General features: G+C 39.8%; 2 protein-coding genes across 8 annotated transcripts in view; one reads left to right on the top strand and one right to left on the bottom strand.

Moving 5' to 3' along the window:
* Positions 1–9104, bottom strand: part of osbpl8 (oxysterol binding protein-like 8) — a 100372-nt gene extending 91268 nt beyond the window's left edge. For 3 of the 6 annotated variants that reach the window (XM_039792120.1, XM_039792119.1, XM_039792125.1), the window contains exon 1: positions 8769–9104. The gene's annotated coding sequence lies outside the window, so the exon portion shown is untranslated. The remainder of the gene's footprint in view (positions 1–8768) is intronic. The other 3 variants (XM_039792122.1, XM_039792121.1, XM_039792124.1) reach the window with 2 other exon arrangements.
* A 917-nt stretch (positions 9105–10021) lies between these two features.
* Positions 10022–23350, top strand: part of zdhhc17 (zinc finger DHHC-type palmitoyltransferase 17) — a 39652-nt gene continuing 26323 nt past the window's right edge. The window contains exons 1-2 of one of the 2 annotated variants that reach the window (XM_039791285.1): positions 10022–10039; positions 12063–12166. In XM_039791285.1, the coding sequence (XP_039647219.1) occupies positions 12104–12166 (63 nt within the window). In that variant the 5' untranslated portion in view covers positions 10022–10039; positions 12063–12103. Of the gene's footprint in view, positions 10040–12044; positions 12167–23350 lie in introns of those variants that run through there. The other variant, XM_039791286.1, reaches the window with a different exon arrangement.

Raw genomic sequence — 23350 nt, 5'->3', positions numbered from 1 at the left:
ATCCCAGCACTGGTAAACCAGTCTATCACTGCACTGACCCTTGGATTATGACTGCTAGTAGCAATGGGGATCAAGCAAAGACACTTACTTTACTAGAGCTAAATGCCATCTGGTCATTCTGCTTTCTCCATCCTCGCTGGCCTGTCATGATCAGCCCAAATCATATGTGCCCTAGACTTAGACTTAGAAAGATCCGCGAGCTCAGAGATGCGACACCCCTATTGCAAATTCTGTATGAATAATGCATACTCAAGTAAGTGAGTGTGCGTCACCGGCACTGTCCCTTTCCCCCTCAGGTTGCAGTTTAGCCTCAGGGGATTATAACAATCGGACATATGGGAATTTTTGGAGACTTCTGCCAACAGTATGGAGGCACACAGTGGCTGAAATCAAATTCCTGTCAAATGCTCAAAGCTGGTGCCGTTTTTGTAGACCATAAGTTAGCATAGGTGCTAACTTTCTGGCAATGACATGACATTGTATCCTTGCTGAACAATGTATACTCTCTCTGAGCAATGAGCTCAGCAAAACAAAACAGCACCATCCCTCTGTATCAAACAGGCTCATGAAAAGCAATGCATTGTGTCTCCTTCAAAGAGCTGCAGCTGTGCACACAGGAATCCGGAGTCTGAATGAGTGAATTAGGACACTAGAAAGCAGAGCATGCACAACACTTGTAACTCCTATAGCTTAACAACAAAGCTTGAGCCAGTAAGAGACTGTAACTCTATCCATTGAGCCTCAATAATCAATTAAAACTCATTCACCCAACATGCGCTCCTGAAGTGACTGATTCAACTTTAAATAGTATTGGTGACTATTAGTTTCAGTATCAAAGATAGACACACTTTTTAGTTCACATTCAGTTCATCATGCGCACACACACCACTCTGCTGCAATAAAAGTATCCACCCCTTTTAAGACCAATGGCTAATGAGATGGACAAAGAGGCTTAATTTGCAAGTGGACACCCTTTAGGAAGAGTTAAGGGCAGGGCTCTGGGCTTCAAATACTGTGGATTTTGGAGGTGTGGATGTTTGTCTCGGTCTGTATTTGATGGTGCTTTTACATGGTAACCCCATGCAAAATGCAGCTAAAAGAGCAGCCACCACCACCACCACCACCGTCTTCCCTTGATTCATCCCAGAATTTTAAAGCAAGAAGCTGATAGAAGTGGATAAGTGTATTGCATATTGATTGGATTTTAAACATTTCCTTGTAATGGACTGTGATGTAATATGTATTCAACCATGAATCACACTTAATACAGCAACAGCAAAGGCATACTCCCAGGGCCTTTGTTTCCATCGTCTTCAAAGAAGACAAGATCACATTTAGCTTTTCCTTTCCAAAAGCTGCAACAGCAATTTCTGCTTGAGTTTTACACATTATGCATAGCTTTGAAACCAGCAGATCTCTCTATGTTCCAGGAAGAAGCTGCATTTCAGGTGGGCAGTAATAAGGTTGCCCTTCCCCCTAAGCTATGCTCTGGGGGCCTGAGGAGGGTGGACACGGAAGTTAATGGACTTGGACACTCATAAAAGGGCTTGACGCGCCCACGCTCCTTTATCAAATAACAGATCCTGCTCAGCAGAGGAGCCTGGTGCAAGGCCGACACAAGAAACCAAATTTAACTAAACCCTTTCAACACCGGAGACAGGTGCATATTAAAGGCATGTTTGTTCAGTTCTGTTAGATGTACGGGAGCTTCTCATAATAATAAAGGATGTGAAAATCAAACTGTTCTATTGGAATAAAAACTGCCGTTTCCATTGGTAAGCCTCAGCTAACCCTCTCTCGGATTGGTAATAAGGCTGTTGAAGAAAAGAGGGCCAAAATGTAACCTGATTCATGTCCTCTTGCTGTTGGATAAATCCACACTGAAAACAAGTGAGAGGCAACTATCTCATTTGAGTATATCTGGCATTTGTCAGAGCAAATGCATCCAATCAGAGTGTCCCAACTGGGAAGATTACACCGCACTGATGCACTGGCCTTGGCATTTCAATAACTTCATGAGCAACACAGCATTGGTTATGGCTCCTAATAGTGTGACAGTCTGGAGGCTGAAAGAGATAAGGCTGTTGCCTTACTGACAGGTGAATATTAGCTCATCGAGGGACTGAATTTGAGGGGGTTGTTTTATTGTTTCACAATGTGGCCGCTGTGAAGCCATTTAAGGGCTGTAACTGTGATTAAAGGGTAACTACCGTTTTTTTCAACCTGGTCTTGTGTCTAAGTGACTGATGGGAACAACCATCTTTGACATTGGTCCAGTATTAAACAAGAACGCTGCAGTCGGCAGCGGCGAAACAAGCTACAATGTACACTCACCTAAAGGATTATTAGGAACACCCTACTAATACCGTGTTTGACCCCCTTTTGCCTTCAGAACTGCCTTAATTCTTCGTGGCATTGATTCAACAAGGTGCTGGAAGCATTCTTTAGAAATGTTGGCCCATATTGATAGGATAGCATCTTGCAGTTGATGGAGATTTGTGGGATGCACATCCAGGGCACGAAGCTCCTGTTCCACCACATCCCAAAGATGTTCTATTGGGTTGAGATCCGGTGACTGTGGGGGGCATTTTAGGACAGTGAACTCATTGTCATGTTCAAGAAACCAATTTGAAATGATTCGAGCTTTGTGACATGGTGCATTATCCTGCTGGAAGTAGCCATCAGAGGATGGGTCCATGGTGGTCATAAAGGGATGGACATGGTCAGAAACAATGCTCAGGTGGGCTGTGGCATAAACACAATGCCCAATTGGTACTAAGGGGCCTAAAGTGTGCCAAGAAAACATTCCCCACACCATTACACCACCACCACCAGCCTGCACAGTGGTAACAAGTAGAGGTCGACCGATATGGGTTTTCTCAGGCCGATGCCGATCTTTTGAAATCAGGGTCGGCCGATGGCCGATATATGCTGCCGATAATTTTTGGCCGATATTTGCTTGTTTTTAACCTCTATTTGAAAGATAAAATTTAACACTAATAAGTACTTAAGATACACAAAATTTCTCAACAAAAACATTTATTGAATACTTGAACACCAATCTGCACTTGTATACTTACATTAAACATGTACAATGTAAAAACATATATTGTATAAATAAACAAAACGGGTAAGAAGAAAGAAAGAAAGAAAGAAAGAAAGAAAGAAAATAAATTTAACTTTGTCAAATAAACTTTTCAATTAAAAGATAAAGTTTAGTGCACTTAGCAGCAATTATCAAACAGCTGAGAACAATAAAATAAATTGACCATTTTAACAATAGTAGTGCTTACACACAGTAGCAACCAGCAGCGTTTCTTTGTTTTGGTATTGGCTGGGTGAAGCGCTGCCATAAGGGGGTGGTTTTCTTTTCAGCCATCAGACTTAATGACTAAAAAAGGGGGAAAATACAAGGTTAAGTTAGTATTTTTGGATAGTATCTTCTTCAAGTCATTTTATAGATAGGTATAGATATAAAATCTAACATTTGTTTTATAAATCAGCTAATAATTCAGTGCATTGTAAGTGATACAAGGCTAAAAAGTTTCTATCATCTTCCCAAAAACTGTCCTGAAACATGTATTTTTGGTTTGTTTTGTTTGTTGACAGACGAAGCCAAATGGACAAAACCTAATTAAGGGGGGAAAACTAAATTAAATGATTTAATAATAATGTAATAACTATAACTTATAACAATAGAGTATTTCACTAGTAAATTGCTGTTGAATGACAAAAACAACCACCATGGCAAAAGGGTATTTTACAACAACTTTGAATGCACCGCGACGCACCGTCTGTGTTGTTCTTCAGACAAGTAGCTAAACAACGGCAGCAGCACACTGCTTAACATACTGCTGTTGGATCCTATACAGTGAAATAAATCACACTTTACACCGTTTAGCTGTCAGCACTTTAATCGTGTTTAATCCATCTGCTAGCTAATGGTAGGCTAACGTTAGCTGCTGACGAGTGTAATGTTAACTAGCGTCAAATGCTGCGATGTTTCTGTTATTCTAACATTCGTTTTCGGAGCATCAGAGAGCAACGCAGGCATATCAGTGGCGCCGAAATGAGGTACAGAAATCCGCGTTGCTATTCGGTCCGGTAGATACGGGTCGTTAAGACACAGGTGCCAATTAGCACCGGGTCTACTCTGTACCAACCCTAGCAACGACGCTAGCAAAGGAAAGCCAGTCCTTCACTAGCCTATGGTGCGGTGGTCTCTTTTAAATACAACTTCTTTCTCTGCATTTAGTTGACAACCTTCTCAAATATAGACACACAAACAGAACAAATAATAAAAGTCTCAGATCCACTGTCTGTGATTGCGAAATTCTAGCTTAATTATTGTGACATGACAGCATGACACGACAAATATCAATATCCAAAGTAGCCGAACGTCATGTCGCCTGTTCATGTTTTTTCTCGAAGTTGGCAGTAACATGTCATACGTTTTTCATTAAATATATATGACTTATAAGAATTTAATCCTTACCGTTTTCTCCGAGGAACAGCTCCTTCCTTAGGCACTGGATGAGGTCTGCTCACTCTGCTGGTAATTGACTCTAGGGGCAGCGTGCGTCTAACACGTGTTCCACAACAACAACAACAACACCAGGCTGCCCGCAGATGCGCCTGCCTATTAATCGGCTTGATATTGGCCGATGCCGATTATGTAAAAAAAGCCAAAAAATCGGGCCGATTAATCGGTCGACCTCTAGTAACAAGGCATGACGGATCCATGTTCTTACGCCAAATTCTGACTCTACCATCTGAATGTCTCAACAGAAATCGAGACTCATCAGACCAGGCAACATTTTTCCAGTCTTCAACTGTCCAATTTTGGTGAGCTCGTGCAAATCGTAGCCTCATTTTCCTATTTTTAGTGGAGAAGAGTGGTACCCGGTGGGGTCTTCTGCTGGTGTAGCCCATCCGCCTCAAGGTTGTGCGTGTTGTGGCTTCACAAATGCTTTGCTGCATACCTCGGTTGTAACGAGTGGTTATTTGAGCCAAAGTTGATCTTCTATCAGCTGGAATCAGTCGGCCCATTCTCCCATGACCTCTAGCATCAACAAGGAATTTTCGCCCCCCAGGACTGCCGCATACTGGATGGTTTTACTTTTTCAGACCATTCTTTTTAAACCCTAGAAATGGTCGTTAAAATCCCATTAACTGAGCAGATTGTTAAATACTCAGACCAGCCCTTCTGGCACCAACAACCATGCCACGCTCAAAGTTGCTTAGATCACCTTTCATTCCCATTCTGACATTAAGTTTGGAGTTCAGGAGATCGTCTAGACCTGGACGACACCCCTAAATGCATTGAAGCAGCTGCTATGTGATTGGTTGATTAGATAATTGCATTAACGAGAAATCTTACAGATTTTTCTAATAATCCTTTAGGTGAGTGTAAGATAATAAGGCAATTGTCCCGCTTGTATTCACCTTCACAAAAGTGCTTGTTTTGCCGCTGACAGACTCAGATAAATATTAATATAATACAACATTATGGAAAGGATCCCTTCAGAGATCAGAGAGATAGACCTTTAAAACCTCTGAGACCTTTCTGTTTAACCAGAAACAGCTCTGAGGTCGCTAGCGCTAAACCCACTAGACTCCATTTAAAAAAGCAATACTTTTAGTGTGTATAGAGCCAACATATTTTCACATGTAAATCGGTAGACTATGTGTTTATTTCAACCATAACTAGAGTTGTGATGGTTAGACGACCTGAAACGTTTTTTTAACTGTTTTATTTGGTTTCTGTCGACTTTGAATGAAGTGTATTTTACGACGCTAAAATTACTGTTTATTTACATGGAGTCTGGTGGGTTTAGCGAACGCAATTTTGCGGATGTTTTTATGTTTGAAAAAAGGATCTTACTCTTTAACAGAAAGATTGACCTCCTCAGAAATCCTTTCCATAATGTTGTCAGACTGTCAGTGGCAAAACGAGCACTTTTGTTAAGGTAAATACAAGCTGGACATTTGCCCTATTAACTTACATTGTAGCTTGTTTCACAGCACATTGGGAAATAGGGTCCAGGTTCAAAAAAGGTTGTTACCCTTTAAGGACTATTAACCCACACTTTACTTCACAAAGCTTTTAGCGTATAGCCTCTATTGGTATCGGCTGAGGTAAGCACTAAGTGTTTTTAACCATTTCACAGTTTCGTCTATTTTAAAAGCAAATCTAAAATTCTTAATAAAAATATATGTATATAAAAAGGGTGTGAATACATCACCATGGAACTGCTGTACAAAGTAATTTACCATCAGAAAGCACAACTCGCTGGTCAAAATGCAGACTCCATTGAGACATCATGAACTATGAAAATAAATAAAAAAAGTTCCTTCTCAACACAGTATGAAACTCTTCACTTTCACCAACCAAGAGCTTGCATAGTGGGGAAACAGGTTTAATTACAGAACAGATGCAACCCCACGGTTTCCAGTACATTACATTTTGCAAGGGTGGCAAACAGACACGTTGCAGCGAGTCACAATCTTGCGCTCCTGCTAGCAGATGCCCATCTTTGTGTAACTTAGTGCAGGTTTCAAAATTAGCACCATTTACCAGCCACATGCTGGTAAAATATACAAGTGGCTTGTAGATTTGCTTCACTCACCGGCCAAAAAAAACAATGGTAATATATTGAGTGGTTAGTCAAATTTGAACATTCACTAGCCGTTTGGCTGGTGGACAAAAAAGTTCATTTGGAACCCTGACTGAGTGATTCGTTTTTCACTCTATTTTTTCACAAGAGGAAGGTTGTAGAGAACAAGGTGGTGCTGACAAAGAGCTTCCATGCTCAGCAAACAAGTTCTAAAACAAATGAGTCAAACATGCTTTCCACATTTTTTCCTACCCACATTATCTGATTTCTCATGCATGGGCAAACACATTACCAATAAAACGCAAATGAAAGCTACTGTGGACACAAGACTCCACCTTTCAGCTTAGTAAAAAAGTAAGGTCTAAGGTCTCTTAGATGTATGTGGATGTACAGTATTCTGTCCAATGTTATGCTTGCACCTAATTGACCAAAAACATCTAAACACATATTGTAGGAAATAATTAGCCTAATTATGTAAAGCAGGAATATAGTCCTCTGGCCCAGAACTTGGCATAATTAATCAGGCACATTAACATAACTGTGCATTTTACGGTAAATGTTCCACAAATGCTCTATCTTCTATGACCATAGTTTACCATAAAGGCTTTCTAATATGTAACAATAAATATAAATTGCAAATTGAATTTACCTTGAACTGATTGGCTATACAATATTGACCTTGTAAAGTGAATGTGCTTTGTAGTGTCATTTAAGATATGCATTAGAATCTGGTCTTAAGCCCAGAATAACATATTTAGGATATGGTTTCCTTCTTTAGTTCAGTGTTTTCCTTCCATCACTGTGCAAACAACCCAAACCAAAATGATCTATTACTGGTTTTCCTTTTCAGGTCAGTAATAATACAATTCTGTACTCCCAAAGTAGATTTGTCATTAACATTAAGATCTACGTGCGTCTACCAGAGCAGTGTGCAGGGAACAAGCTGTGGTGCGAGACGGGCACAATGGAAACTCCATTTGGCTGGCAAATGAGCTGATCGCTTTTGTGACCCTGGATTGCTAGCCTGACCTCAGCAAAAGTTTGGCATGGAAAGTCTGGGATTACCCTTCATTTACATGAAATAAGCAGAGGATGGAAAACATGGAAATACATACAACATAAGTGGCGGAACCTTAGCTGGCACAGGTACACAGAATAAACTGACTGGTGTTTTTATCATTGACTCAAATAACTTGAGGTCAATTACAAGTTAGCTCAATTCCTATGATGTAGAGTATTATATCTGGTTGTCTATAAAAAAAAAGGGTAGGAAAACAGCTATTTAAGGCCTTCAAATAAAGAATTAGCTAAGCTTTGTTTAGGATCGACATAAATATCCAGAAAATGCAAGTAGGAGACAGGGAGTTAGAAAGCTCTGTGAAAACTCAAGTGGACAACATGACCACAATACATAATACCAGATATCTGATAACAGACCTGGAACTGCCGGATGCATCAGTTGTCTAACACGATTAGAAACAGTTCTTGCTGCCAGCCAGTCTCATGTTTCTGCTCCTGGCTACTGTCAGGTGACAGTGGTAACAGAGCTCCAGGCCCGAGGAGGCTGCGGACATGCAACACTGCAGCAGCAGGATCATATGTTTGAGGATGATGCAGGGGGTGGGGGCGTAATAATATGTAGACAGCAGGGAGAGTTCAGGTAAGAAAAGCAGCATCATTTTCAGCACTGGCGATTCCGACCGTTCTTGAAACATACAGTACCACAGAAAACCCAAAGACAAATGGATTTTAAATGCACTGCTTCTGCCAAAAAAAAAATCTCGCGGGGAATTGAAATGAAGCTTAGTTTGCCACTCACCACTTTGCTGCATAGTACACCGCGTACTGGCTGCACGACTGCAAATAACCTAACGTTACACACTTGTAACTAAATGAAGACTATTCCTCAAAATGTTCACACTGAGGTAGGAGTTGGGACAGACGCAAAGGGGCGGGGAGGGAGAAGCTGCTACAATTCAGCTAGCGCTAACCCGCTTTATTACATAATAGTACGCACCGCTCGACTGCAGAGTCACGGCTGTCAACTCGACACAGACTTAAAGCAGCGATTTGGCAATTTAGCTAGCTAGCTAGCTAGCTGCGTTAAATTTTATGTTTTTGTTATTTTGTTTGCGTGGCCCTTAGCGTTACCTTTGTTTCGTTGAGGGTCTCCCGGTAGGTTGTCTGACTGGCTCACAGAAGAAAAAACGCCGGCTGTAAATAATCAGGCAGTCCTCAGGGACGTTTGTCTGTCTGCTATCTGTTGACGTTAGCTAACGACGTTTTAACGTGTAAAACTAACGGTAGGTTGTCAATGCTTCAGCTGGCGGTCCTCCTCAGCCCAGCGGCGTAATGTATGTCCAATTTTAAAGTTTGGAGAGGTAAAAAGGATCTTCACAGTTACTGGTATGGCTTCTACCACGATATTCACTCAACTTATTAGCGACTAGCTCGCCTGCACGATTCTGTCATGGGTTTGAGTGGACAAAGGTCAAAGCCACCCCAATGCACATTGTTTCCGGTCACAAATTTCAAACTAAAAGCGGCACACATACACAAAAAAATTATCTCTTTCCGTTCATAATCATAGATGATACAATGAAAATGAAATAGAAGTTAAGTTACTTTTTTTTTCTTGCTGCTTTTAAAAATCTTTCCACCGACCAGTTTTCTTATGTGTCAACAATGTTCGCCCCACATCAAGACTCTAAATGTGTGAACACATAAAAAAAATCATGAAACTCCTATGTGAAATGTGCCGTAACATTTCTTTTTCTATGCAAAATCTGTTTATGTGAATACATTTTTCATAATAGTAAACATTTTTTTACTGGTTATATGTTGTTTTTGATGGTGTATTATTTCATTATTTTTGCTACCTGAATATCGCTTTCTCTTGACTTTTCATATTGCTTATAGGTATATTGTGGTTGAGTGTAGTTGGAGGTAGTTTATCACTATTATTAAATTGTTATGATCCTTCCTGTAAAAACATTCAGAATTTGTTTTGTGCTTAATACTATATTTTCTTATTATGATGGTCCTTTTCTGTTATTTTCTTTATCTTTGTAACTTGATGTCATTGTAAATGAGGGCTGCCCCTCAATGATCCCTCGAGTATAAATAAAGGTTGAATGAATATTTTCTTATTATAATTGCTATTAGTATTAATGAATCCATGTTCCATTTTTTCTACCAATCCTCTAGTCCTGACTTTATTTTGTAGGCCAAACGCTCTAGATCCTGTGTGTGATTTATAACGGGGTAACTTGACGCAGCAACAGGAGACTCCTCCCTTGTTTCTGCTCCTCGGTGATCATCTGATTCGCCTGGCTGGACAGGGCACTGTAAACATGTGATGTGGATGTAATGTGGTCCCGTCCACTTTTGCTTCAAACGCAGTCCAGCTGAACACTTGAAATGTATGTATGTCACGTCATACTTACGTTATGATGTAGGTGTGTCACGTCAAGGAAGGGGCATTATGTCCCTCTTTGCTAACTCCATGCATGCATTCACATAGGCTATTCAATACAGTAATTGAATTATTAAGTGTAATAAAAATATATTTAGCTAAAATCCCATTTGTGTACGCCTATGTGGTGTGAAACATTATTAACGATTATATAATATGACATATATTTAGCATGCTTCTGGGAGTAATTGTTGTAAACTTGCTAAAACATGCTCTTTGGGATAGTATGATCTTTGTAGGTCTACATGGCATTTTCATTAGCTCCTATGATGATATTGGAAACACACTGAAAAAGTCTTTAGGTTTATAAACTGTACAGGATTACTACAGTTGTTTTCAGTCAGGTCAGGGGGCTGCATGCATGCATACATGCTTGGAAAAAGAGTGACATCCAGTGGCTGATGGATGTTTAGGCTTTAGTCGAGTGTGATGGGACATGGAGAACATCTAGGGGCACAAATCAGTAACTGCAAGGCGGGTCCATGCTTTCCATTGGCTGCTTCTGGCCTTCTTATGAAATGTCAGATGTCACTCATAATGGAGATTTCCTCATGACCATATACACTGTAGAACCATGGAGGATTTTATTTTATTTATTCTATTCGGTATTTTTAATTAGAAAATGCATACATATATAGCCTATTTATTTATTGTTCATTTAATTGTTGATTGTGTGTTTGTTTTTAGTGCATGCATTTTCCATTTAAAGTCCCTCTTCGTCCTAGACTTAACACTGTGGTGTGGAGCTTCTGTCTCACCTTAAGTAACAGCCTAAGTTTCTGTGGAGTGGTTTTGTTGTCCCATGATCATCCAAATGGTGTTAATGAGCGCCTTTTCTAACCTGACGACTCGCAGCAGATAACGGTAAATGTTTTGTGATGTACCGACAGATCCAGTCTAAAACTATCAGTAATGACCTTGAGTACAGACACACACACACACACACGTGCTATATATACATACACCATGTGTTCTATGTATTTTTAATTATGTATTTTTAATTAGTAACATAGGATACTCTTGCAAGTATGGTAGCTGTTTGAATATACATACTCAACTCATGCAGTTGCTCTGAAGCTTTCCAGATTTTTAACAAACAAGCAAAAAATGAGAAATGCCTGCATCATTAAATTAATAACTTGATTCTCGGGAGTTTGATAGAAGAATGGCAGGAATTGAGTTACCCTAATTACAAATCAAATTACTGGAATTAGATTGCATTTATGTAAATGTCTGCATCTGCAAAGGAAATGTTGTCCTTGTTCTTTTGCAAAAAGTGAACGTACCTTCATGTAGCTGAACTTGTCTTGTAGCCACTGTAAGTGCAAATGAACCATATTGAATGTATTGTAAATAATGTAGTAGGAGGAGCAACATTTTAAAACTTAAATACAGATGAACAGTTAAACAAAAATATTTCAAAGTTATACTGTTTGGACTATTTTGGCTTTTGCTCACAAATATCATCTGCATTGCCCTGCAATAATCCTAAAGCAGAATAAAATGAAGATTGATGATATACCATACACACAATACATCTAAAAACACCAGATGTTAGTCATGGTTGACTCTGCTTTTGTCAAATTAACCAACTAACCCAGTGGCAAAACTTTACTATTGGCCCCTCTTTTCTTCTTGGCTTCTCTGCAGTCGTCCACATACCATGTCTCCTTTAAGTACCTTGAGTACATATTTTCCATATTCTCTTTTGCCTGTCCATTATAATCCCATAGTGGCAAGAGACTTACATCAGGCTATTCTTACATAAACCTAGCCTAGGGTTTGCAATATATTGTTAATATATTTGATACCAAATGTTTTTGCTGTAGCCTATATTAGTAGCCCCTGGCCACTGGCAATGGTATGATTATGTGACCTTCTGTGTGATAAGGCCCATCCTTCATCTGTGTTTTTTGACAGCTCCTCTCTCCTCCTCCTCCTCCTCCTCTGTTGGTTTTCCCCCTACACAGCCTCTTGTTTCCCACAATGCTCTGCGAACATCACCACCAAGATGGCCGACGCTATGGAGGAATATGAGAAAGAAGCTGGCTGCGTCCCTATTCTCCATCCCGAGGTATGGTCATTGGACTTCATGCCTTCGCACGGACACATGAACACAAACAAAACATATTACACCAGTCCGTGTGTGTGTGGGTGTGTAATTTTGCCGTGCTTTTTTGGAAACTGCGATGCCCCCTGCAAAACCACCGGTGGGGGGTGGCAGGCAGCTAACGATGCTAAATGTGCTAACGCTAGCCCCATCCTCCTGCTGCATAGCGAGTAAACGCTGGGCAGATGTTCCTGTTAACGTTAAGCTAGGTGGTGCTTTTCCATGGCAGTGACGCCGTGCAGCTAGTAAACAAGATTGCAAGCTGAGTGTTTAACGTCTGTAATAGAAAAGCAACGTTAATCTTTACAGTCATACGACGTTAGCTTTGTAGCTAAACTGGTAGTGCTGGCTGGCATAGCTAGCTGCGGTGATGAAAATTGGGGTCAAGTGTATATGGGTTTATTAAGCTGTGGTGTCCAGTCGGTGGTCACAATACGTTCATATTAAACTGACGTTTTTTCTATTCTTAAAAACCATGTTCGTGCCTTAGTATGACATTCTGTAGTCACCCCCAGCCAGCTAACCTATAGCAGGTCCACTTGGTTGTGATGGTCAGAAACGTTATATTTCTATTTGGCTTTTAGCATTCGTCGTATCTGTCATATAATATCGCTGTTCCGTTTTTTTTAGATTTAAAGTATTGTGAGTCGAGATAAACAAATGAGTTTAAGTGAAGAATAAATGACAATGTCGAAATTACATTTTTCCAATGAAAACTTGATATTGCAGGTGAAAATGATTAATTTCCACACCTAGCTAGCTAGCTAAAACACTAGCTAACCTGGCAGCGAATCTTTAATATTCCTCTCTTTACCTATCTTGCTCAAAGTTGAACCTATTTGAGCCCAAGTTACCCATCTTTATTATTTTACTTCACATCATTTGCCACAAACTAGAAAGTGTAACGTTATATTCCCCTCTTTTTATTATTCTACATCACATGCACAGGTTACACCTATACATTCCATGGCTCTGGGTAGAGGTAGCTTAAGTAAGGGTTTTCATATTAAACACAGACTGGTTATTGGTTATTATCTTTGCTTTGCAGGTAATTTATGCATCATGAATAAAAGCTTTGTTACATACAGTGGTTTGCCTCAATGGTAGTTGGCTTGCTTTTCACTCAGCAGTCCTGTTTTGCTTGTTGGTTTGCAGCCAGCAGGTCAAGTGGGCTAATTTACCTCCAGGCTTGGTCAGTAACCGTTAATCCTGGCAGTATGCAGTTCAAATGATTCATGTCTTTAATGTCCAGTGAGTCCCGATGATGAGGATGGATATAGTGATTTATAATATGGTTTTGGCTCTTGTAAGGGGAGAGTGTCTGGAACATCTAGTAGCCATTTTGGCTGGTGATCCGAAAGGTTTAATTGAAAAAACTGAATGTAATGCTTCTGTTCACACATTATGTCAATATTGAACTTCAGTGGTAATGTTGCTACATCCTGAACAGCCTAAATTGCCACAAATAGATTTGCTTCTATTGTCTCCCAGTTCATTCATGACCCCTGATGGGAAAATGTGGCCCATAAGGGCTGAATTTGTAAAGGCACGTACTACATGTTAGGCCTGCACGATATGAGGAAAATCTGCCATGTGCGATAACATTGTTCAATATTACAATGGCGAAAATGACTTGCGGTAAATAAACAAATGTTGTAGTCTGCAAATTAGCTATACATTTTCTATGTCAGCCTGGGTCTCTTGTCTTTCGCCATCAAGGTCCGATGACATCATTGACATGCATAATAGTTAGACGTGCCGGTTCCGCCGAAAGAGGGATGAGGGGCTGGTGTGTCTCAGCCCCCAGCTAAGAAGAATTAACAAATTCCGCCGCAATTATGTCTTAACCTAGTCTTGATCGATGACAGTTCATTTACTGGATAATCGCCGGATGTCCCTCGCCTTGCAAAACTCTGTTCGTGTCGGGAAACAACAACAACCTTCCAGCTAGCAAGCTACATGTTAAAAATGGCAAGTTTTGAAGAAAATTTGGATCATGCAACAAGGCAGGCCTGCTTTGTTTTCTTTCGGGGAATGATTGTAAAGAGTTACAAAGAACATGTTAACTGCATTTCCTCTCTAACTGGGACTTTTTGGGACCGATTGGTGGGATTGCTGTGGACAAAGTACACACGGAGATACACTGATGGAGGCAAATTACGTTTAACCATGTACCCAGCTAATTTAAATAGCTCACGTTACTGTGTTGTGTGAACAGTGAACGTCATTTAATATTGTATTCTGTTTTCTGTTGCGGGGTGCAAATGTTCCACCAAAACAAGTTCCTTCCCGAGACTATTTTGCAGAGCCACTGTCTTTGCGACCAGTGCTTAGCGCCGCCCAAGACGATTCTAATTAGTTTAAAGAAATGTAAACAACCCAGGCTGTTTTTTTTTCTCCTATCCAGAAGTGTATGTGTAAAGGGGCCAGACCTTACTCCGCAGCACTGTGGACATAGGTCCGGTAATGTGAGACTAGTCTGAGCCCGTCTCCACTAGGGTTGGGCACCGAACCCTGTACTTTTACTGGTACCCGACTGAATCACGTCGGCATTACCGAGTATTGGTTCAAGTTAAATCAAACGGTGCCAAATTTCGGTACCTGAGAGCGCGTAAGCCCAAGCTTATCTGTCCTCTCTGCATGTTGACAGAGAGCAGAGATCCGACACACAGAGGTGCGGACGGAGTAAACTACGTCGGCTCTGCAGTTTTGTTGAAGTCACAGTGAGTCATGGCGATGCTGATGAAGTGGTTTCAAGTGTGGTTACACTTTTTCAAAACTTCACGCAGACCCCATTCACTGTGATATGATATTAATGGAGAGCTGAAAGAGGTCGCAGTGCCGTTACACTTCCTGTGAGACAAGCAAGCACAACAGTGGATTCTAAAATACAAGAATAAAAGTTACAGTGAGTAAGAAATGAATAATTATTCAATTTAATAGGTTGTAGGGACAGGTTTGGGAGGAGAGAGGGAGGGGTTTTATTTTTATTTTTGTTTAATTTCAGTGTAAAATATTGTAAATAAATAACACAGTGTTCTAAGTAAATAGGTGTGGAATTATTTTAAAACTGAAATAATTCTTTTGTAATTACAGAGGGAAAGAACCGAAAAAAAAGTACTGTTGAGTACCCGGGAACTGAATTTCAGGTACCGGTATCGGAACTAGTATTGGTTCAGATGCGAAAGGTACCCAACCCTAGTCTCCACCGCACCCACCTGCGAGGTTGTCAGCTGTGTGTCTGCCTGGCACACTCTGTGTGTAGGACGGACGATTTAACCCGCCAGTCCTCATCTATGTAGTGGCATGTGTAACGTAGCTCTCTGCTGGGAGCGCCGTCCAGCAGAGAGCCACGAGCAGAAAAAAAAACAAAAAACGCTTTAAACGCAACTTGGTATAGAAACTTTAGCGCAGGGCTCCAGACAACTGAATATTTTAGGGGCGCAACCACAAAATTTAGGGGCACACACCGTGAATCAACATGCTCACCAAATATTCACATTTCTACTAATTTCCACTGTATAACTAATAAACACTTTGATAATAGAAATTACAATGTGTTTATTTTGCACTTTTGAAGATGCAACATAGAAGGTAAACCGACAGCACGCACGGCGTCATGACAGTACAAATATTAAAAAATATACCAGCTGTAGTCTCCAGTCTACAATTACAATGAATTCAACTTAAAATTAAACATGCATTGTTTAGGCTACTAAACTAAAATAAAAATAAACCCCTCCCTCTCTCCTCCCAAACCTGCCCTACAACCTTGAATTGAATAATTATTAATTTCTTACTCACTGTAACTTTTATTCTTGTATGTATATTATTCTTTTTTAGCCTGTTTTATTTTTATCATGACCGTTTTTAATTGCTCTTTAATATTTCATGTAAAGCACTTTGAATTGCCTTGTTGCTGCAAGGTGCTGTAGAGATAAAGTTGCCTTGCCTTACAACCTCAGCCTGTCAGTCAGTCCCCAGGGCAGATAAACCAACGTTGTGCCTGCTTGACTCGCAGGAAGTGTAACGTGTGTGTGCGCGCCGGAGCTCCGCTCTCTGTCGTTATGCAGAGAGGACCATGGATATATTAGGAGAGGACAGATAAGCTTTGTGCTTACACGCTCTCAGGTGCCGAAATTTTTTTATTGGTCGCACATGTGCGACTGGATGTAAAATTTAGTCGCACACTCTAAAATTTGGGTCGCAAAATGCGACCATTTGGTCGAAGTCTGGAGCCCTGTAGCGCAAAGTTTGCTCTAGCAAGTTAACAAGCAGTTAAGAAATACATTGTATAGCCTATTTTTCTTTTATCATAGAAAAAAACTTTTTTATTTTTGTTTTAAGAATATTTTTTATATTTTTAACTGATAGTATTAATTGGTCAACATTTTTATTGTCGGTTAATCATTAACGTCCCTACTATAAACACACACATTTAAGTCATTATAGATAACAGCCTTTCCTAATTGGATGAAATGCAGATCTGAATAACTGTTATTGATCACTTTACCCAAGGTAGTTGGTCTTAAATGCGTGCACACCTTGTCCTCTGCACATTTGCATTTAGACAACATTGTTTTCCTCTGTATTATAGATAAAATGCTTCCTCTCTGTGGCACTATAACATTCAGACTGATACTATCAGCTTGCAGTTAGTCCTTGGCTTGCTGACTGATGATCTTTCTTCTTCGACGCTTTCAGTTAAGGTTCACTATAGAGAGAGAGTTCTCCTAATTAATGAAAATGTAATTACCGTCTGTTCTTTGTTCCCTAGACACAATACATTGTTAGTGAGACCTTCCTTTGTTTGTCTGGATGTCAGAGCTCTACCTGACTGGGAATTCGGAGACTTCTCGCCAACTTTGTCAAGTATCCTTGTCAGTCTGGATTCAGTATTGGAGGCTGAGCCAGTGCTTGATATTGCATACAGATAGTCCTGTAACACTTACAACATCATTGTCTAAGCACAATATTTTTTAAGTAATCATAGTTTTTTGTTCAACTGCAATTAATTGCTAACATTAGCCAAGGTCCCAAGGGGTATGACTGTTGATGGTTTTGTCGATTTCATGTTCATTTAAGAAAAGAATACAATGTTTTATAATAATAAAGAGGCATAGTTTACTTCATAGGGTAGGCAGTGTACTTGTGTTATTACATTATATGGGTCACATAACAGTGATAGAACTAAAAGATGTATCCTGGGATTCATTCCAAACTTTAATTTGTTTGAAAAAGTCAAATGTAAATAAATATTTTAAAATTTGACTGAAAGAGACAATTATATTGTTAATCACAATTATTTCTGAGAGAACTAATTGTCTGGATTGTTTGTCTTTGGAATTGTTACAGCTCTACATACAGATACAAAGTAATACAGTACAATAATACAGTAAGAAAATGTGGCTGGTTATTGTTAGCTGAAGTTAAATATACACATTGTTTTTCTGCAAATGGCCTCTGTTGTGCAGGAGTGGCAGTAAATACATTATCAATCAAACTTGAATTGTGCATCAGAGAAACAGCATGTGGCATTTTGTTGACACTTTGTGTACTTTATATGTTTGCGCCTTGTCTAAAGTTTATTGTTCTCCAATCTTGCAAGATCAGAGAATGGTCTGCCGTGAATTTAGAGGTGCCACAGCCTCCAGCTTCTTCAAATCAATTCACAGGAGCGTTTACAAAATGACCTTTTGACTGCACAATCTACCTGTCATATTGGAGGAATATGTCTGACAGTGGTAGCTTCATCATACCTTTAGTTTATTTTTCCTGTATGCCTAGACAGGCTTGGCTTAAAGTTGCTCTCCGTTTCAGCAGGGTGCTGCTTGGAATCTGGGTCATTTGGGTAGATTGTAGTGAGAGCAGAGTGAGGCTGAATATATGAGGCACCTGAATTGGAGCATCAGAAGTTTGGTTGCACACTCAGAGGGGCCATGTACCTTCTTTATTCTTTGAATCAGTTCAACATGTTGAATACAAACATTCGCCTCTCGAGGAATGTAAGTGATAAATGTCCTCGGCTTCCCATCTCATTTGAAAATGCAAATGAGTGTGCATAAACGGCACATAAATGTAAAGCACATGCTCAGCCACTTGATTTGATGCTTTGCACATGTAGTGCAAAGTGGAAAACGCACACGCTCTCCATGGAGCATTCCCATTATTTCCCTCATAAAAATAGTGCTTCCACTCTGCTTCCTCCCGATCCAGGGATGTAAACTGTGCCTCGAATATTGAATTATTCCCTCGAAATGAGTCTCATTACAGATGGAATCTAATAGTGAGGTCTGGCTACAGCCAGCAAGAGGAAGAACACAATAACAGCGCAATCTAGTCTCATCAAATGCACTCATTGCAGATGGAGTGAAAAAAACTATTCTTTTTTTTTTTTTTTTTTTTTTGCTTTATGTTGTCCTAATTAAAATCTAAAAGTTGATCTTAAACTGTGAGCTGGTCACCCTTATTTTACTGTTTTTGTGACTATTACTACTGTTAATTCTACTGCAAACCAATAAACACTGCACTTTCAGAAATGGTGCTGTGTAACATTTTTAGCTCAAGGCACGTGACCTCCACCCTCCCCAAGGAGCGGTGGCCATATGTCCCACTGACCAGCTCCATTGACAAAAGCCAAGCCTGCTGCCTCACCGAACAGATGAGGTTCCATCCTAAAAATCAATGGTTAGCCAGAAATGGATCGTACGTTTAGTTGACAATATCATCACTGCTGTCTGCCTATTTGTTGTATGCATCACTAGTGAGCAGCTATTTAATTAAGAGGTGAAAAATGCACAGGCTGCAATTATCACTACAGCTCCAAATGCCATCATCAGCCTTTTAGATGGCAGGAGGGAATGAACAGAGGCCATCAGGCTGCTGAGACTGGTAAAGGGTCAACGGTTATCTCCATGCAAGTTTGAGATGGAGAAAGTGATTTTAACAGCTGCTGAGGGTTTAGAGCCAGGGCGTCTTCCCCCTGTTCCTGGAAAAAAAAAAAAACAGGGAAAATGGTTATCCTCGATTGAATATCCAGATGAATGAAGAGACTGTGAGTTCCTCGTGTTTCCTGGGCTTGTGTTTGTCTGTCGTAGGAAAAAAAGCTCAGCACAGTCAAGATCATACTGGAGTTATTACTCTTACTTTTCTCTGTGAGTTAAAATAGCCTGACTACTAGCACACGTATGGATTTGTAAATGACCAAAACTTGGCTGCGCAAAGTACGAACACCTCCTGGCAGCTTCGACACCTTAAAAATACAGGAATACAAATATGAGATGGTCACCTTCATATTCCCTCTGTCTAATTTACTCGGTAAAATAAAATGAGCTTGTGTTTTTCTTATTTCTCCCCTGTAGTATCACTGCAACATTGATACTTTTTCTCCTAATGTTTTTTAAATGGTTGGATCTAGGAATTAAAGTCGATTTGCTTTTCAAGTAAATTCATAAATTTGGGTTAAGCAAATTGGATGAGGGTGGATAAATGTGACTGTTTTTTAAATTTAATGTACTGTGACTTTGGTGCGAATTTGGAGGTGTCATTTAGAGATGGTTTTTGAGGTTGGACATTACATTGCTGTATCCAGACGTGGCATAACGTGTTGGCTGTGCTTCTAATGTGGCTGTGTTTATTTAAAGCCACAAGTAAACCATACTTTGGTTGTGTGTTGCTTCTGTAATTTCACATAATTACCTTTGCCAAGGAGCAGATCCGAATTAAACGGGGCAGAAATTCTTTTTCACTCTTGTTAACCTTGCAAAATAGGGTATGGTCTTGGCGGAGGTCTGGGCTCTCTGAGTGCCCTCCTAGTTTTTTTGTGAAAACAGGATACTGAACCAGGACCCTGAGTCTGAAGCAGCTAAATGGAATTCAGCCATCATCAATTTCATTATTTACACCTGTGCTTTTCTACTGTGACATTAAAAAGGCATATTGGTAATTAAAAAAAAAAAAAAAAAGTCAAGGGTGATGTCAGTTCAGGCATCACAGTCTGACTCCACATTTTATTCCAAAATGGTTGTTTCTGTGTCTACCTCTTAATTGTAGTTTTTTATTTTTATTTTATTAAATACAACAAAATTCAATTACTTGTCTTTCTTTGACAGTAAATAACAAGTGACTTAACTCGGTTTAACATTAGCTTCAGCTAATTCACAAAGTCAGAATGGCAACAGACTTATTTCGGCGTGATGGATACTAATTGTGGTTTCCACGACGTTGCTATGGAGGCTAATCAGCACATCTGTGTGACAGATTAGATCTTGAGCTGCAACAGGACTCAACAAGCCTGTCTTTGTCCTGTAGACTTTATTTCCCTCTTTTGATATCGTGATTAATTATTGGAATGAATGCTTAAGTGTCTTGGAGCACGGCCATCATCACCAGGGGCTCTATTCTGTAGTTCAGTCAAGCTGTTCTCTCTTGTACAATAATGTTATTTAGCTCTGTCTGAATATATCTTGCTAACTGAAATCTTGATGGCCCTGGAAACATCGGAGCATTTTTCTTTCTTTATTGTTTCCAGATTAATCCAAATCACAGACATTTTTCAGACATTTTGACTTGTCATAGCAGAGAAAGCACAGGCGGAACTAATAACATTAAAGATGGTTCAATTCTAGCAATCCTTCCTGTGCAATTCAGCAATTAATAATGGTACAACACCCGTGCTGACAAGTCAAATAGCCTGTGTAGTGTGTACTCACACTTAAAGCCCTTACACACCCACACGGGTGTTTTCTCTAATGTTGCCTGAAAACTCTCCTCAGGACTTTGTGTACAGATTGTGCTCGACTGACTGCACCCTCAGTCTTTCGTTAGTTTTGTTGGACAGTTTACGCCATTGTCGTTGTTTTATAGTTCATTGGTAATATCTTGTAAATCTCACCATAGCTCCACCCAACAGGGCCGTGGAAAAATTGCCTCAGTAAACAAACAATTATTCTGCAGTGTCTAAAGAAGAGTATGTGAAATGTAGGTTACTTTTAAATTTGCCGGAAGGTGTCATAGTGACAAATGCCGGTTCAACCGGATAGCATGAAATTAAACCGTTTTTAGCTTCATCGACAGGACCGGACCTGTGGGGTGAAACTGGAAATCGACCCAACTCTAGCGATGGAAATCAGTGATGTGCTATCGTTCTTATCTCCGTCACACACAAACGCACACACAATATGTCCTCCTCTTCTTAAATCTCTTATCTGATGTTCTGTATAAGGGTATGGCCCTACGATGATATGCGCCGGTGTTTCCTTTAGGATTTTTCTTAGCAGTGGGGGCAGGTCTGTCTGAACAACAACAACGGGCTGCCATTTTCAAATCAACATAGAGGAAGCTATCCCCTTTAATATCTCTGGGTGTATTTAGGGCCGCAACTCATGATTATTTTGATAATTGATTAATTTGCCTATACTTTTCTTGATTAGGTCTAATCATTTTGTCTATGTAATGTAATGTCTTACATTCTATTATTTGCTCTGACTAACACTTTAAAACCATGGGATATTGTTACATTTGAGAAGTTGGAACCAGAGCCTTGGCTTTTTTTCAGTTGATTATCAAAATAGTTTCATTTTCTGTCAATCAATTAATTGACTCTTCGTTGCAGCTCTAGGTGTATTAAACCATTGTGGGAAATGTAGAATGTCATTTGGCAGGTCTGCTTTATGGCATCATTGGACTTACAGGATTTTTATGTTTTTTACACAGTTTTGCAATTGAATTTCCAGAAAATATGTCAATATTGTGGAAACGATTACATATACCACGATAGAAGATTGTATCCATGTTACCTACCTCTTTTCTGAATCACAAATGAAGTATATAATACACCCTCCACTAGGGGTGCACCGATCCGACTTTTTCAGTCCCGATACCGATGCCAGGGCTTTGTGCATCTGTCGATACCCGATACCGATCCGATACCGTTAATGAATTAATAATAAACTATACCTTCCACATCATACCTTCCTTCCACCATGTGGAAGAGACTAAAGGCACCAGACCTTCCTAACTAAACATTACTTTCCTAACTAAGACAAAATAACATAGATGTAATGTATTGAATTTATTTGTTATTTAAAAAACAATTGTGCATTCAAATCGAAAATGTAATGTAATCAAACTTCTTAAAATAAATTTATATACATAATAATGGGCCATCAATAATGGGCCACCTTTATATAGGTTTATAATGGCTTATTCTACTGTCAGGAGTACATAGAATATCACAAAAACATGTTAATGTCATCATGTTTACTAAAAGCTTTGATTAAGGGTTTGCTTGGCTCCACAGTTACAGAAGCTAAACTATTTGTATTGTGCAAACTGCAAAGTAGTAAAATAAACTCAAATCGAATGAATAGCCTACACATACAAACAACTTTAACACCGTTTCCCTTTCAAAACTAAATAGTTGTAAGCTAGTACTGTATAACCACTACCTTGGCCACAGGTAAGTTAGGTTGTTGTAGTGTGGTTGTAGTGGGGGACTGAACGTAGCTCCGCTGTCAGCCTCCTTCGCTGTTTGAATAAAGTTAGCAGGTTGGCGGACGTATTTCAGCGAGGCAAGACATCTTAAATCCAGAGTTTTAATCATTGCTCCGAACCAGTCTTTCTCAACGGTCTATAGCGGGACCGGAGGTGGATTGCGTTGATAACGTTGCTCCGCTGCATGCTTGAAGTGACAGGTCTTTAACGTTAGCACAGTAACGTTAGCACGGCCGAGTAACGTTAGAGCGACGGGCAGCAACCGCGGCTAAATTATGTCCGATTTGTTAGAAAGAAAAAAAACTTGGGAACAGCAGACGGCTCCTCTCTTGAGCACATGTTGTTCTGGTGTATCTCCGGTCTTTCTTCATCCTCTAGCTAACTTTCTTCTAGGTTCTTGTGCAGTACCGACCGTAGCCTCTCCCAGCTTAACAGACTGTTATGCTACCATGCTAGATAGGCTAGCAGATGTAATGTTACCCAGCATGCCATTCGGCGGTGTAGCTACATTTGTAAATGTAAAATTATTAGTGTTAGAAACTGTTTAAGTCTCAAATTGTTATATGCTTTGGTGTTTTATCCTTTTAAGATAGTTAGTTGTGGGTTATTAATTGTTGTGTTATAAAGGTACTACCATGAGTGAGAAGGGTACGC

This window comes from Perca fluviatilis, chromosome 23 (genome assembly GCF_010015445.1).
Source record: "Perca fluviatilis chromosome 23, GENO_Pfluv_1.0, whole genome shotgun sequence".
Lineage (NCBI taxonomy): Eukaryota > Metazoa > Chordata > Actinopteri > Perciformes > Percidae > Perca > Perca fluviatilis.
The sequence above is the reverse complement of the archived record's forward strand: the minus strand, read 5'-3'. Positions and strand labels throughout refer to the sequence as shown.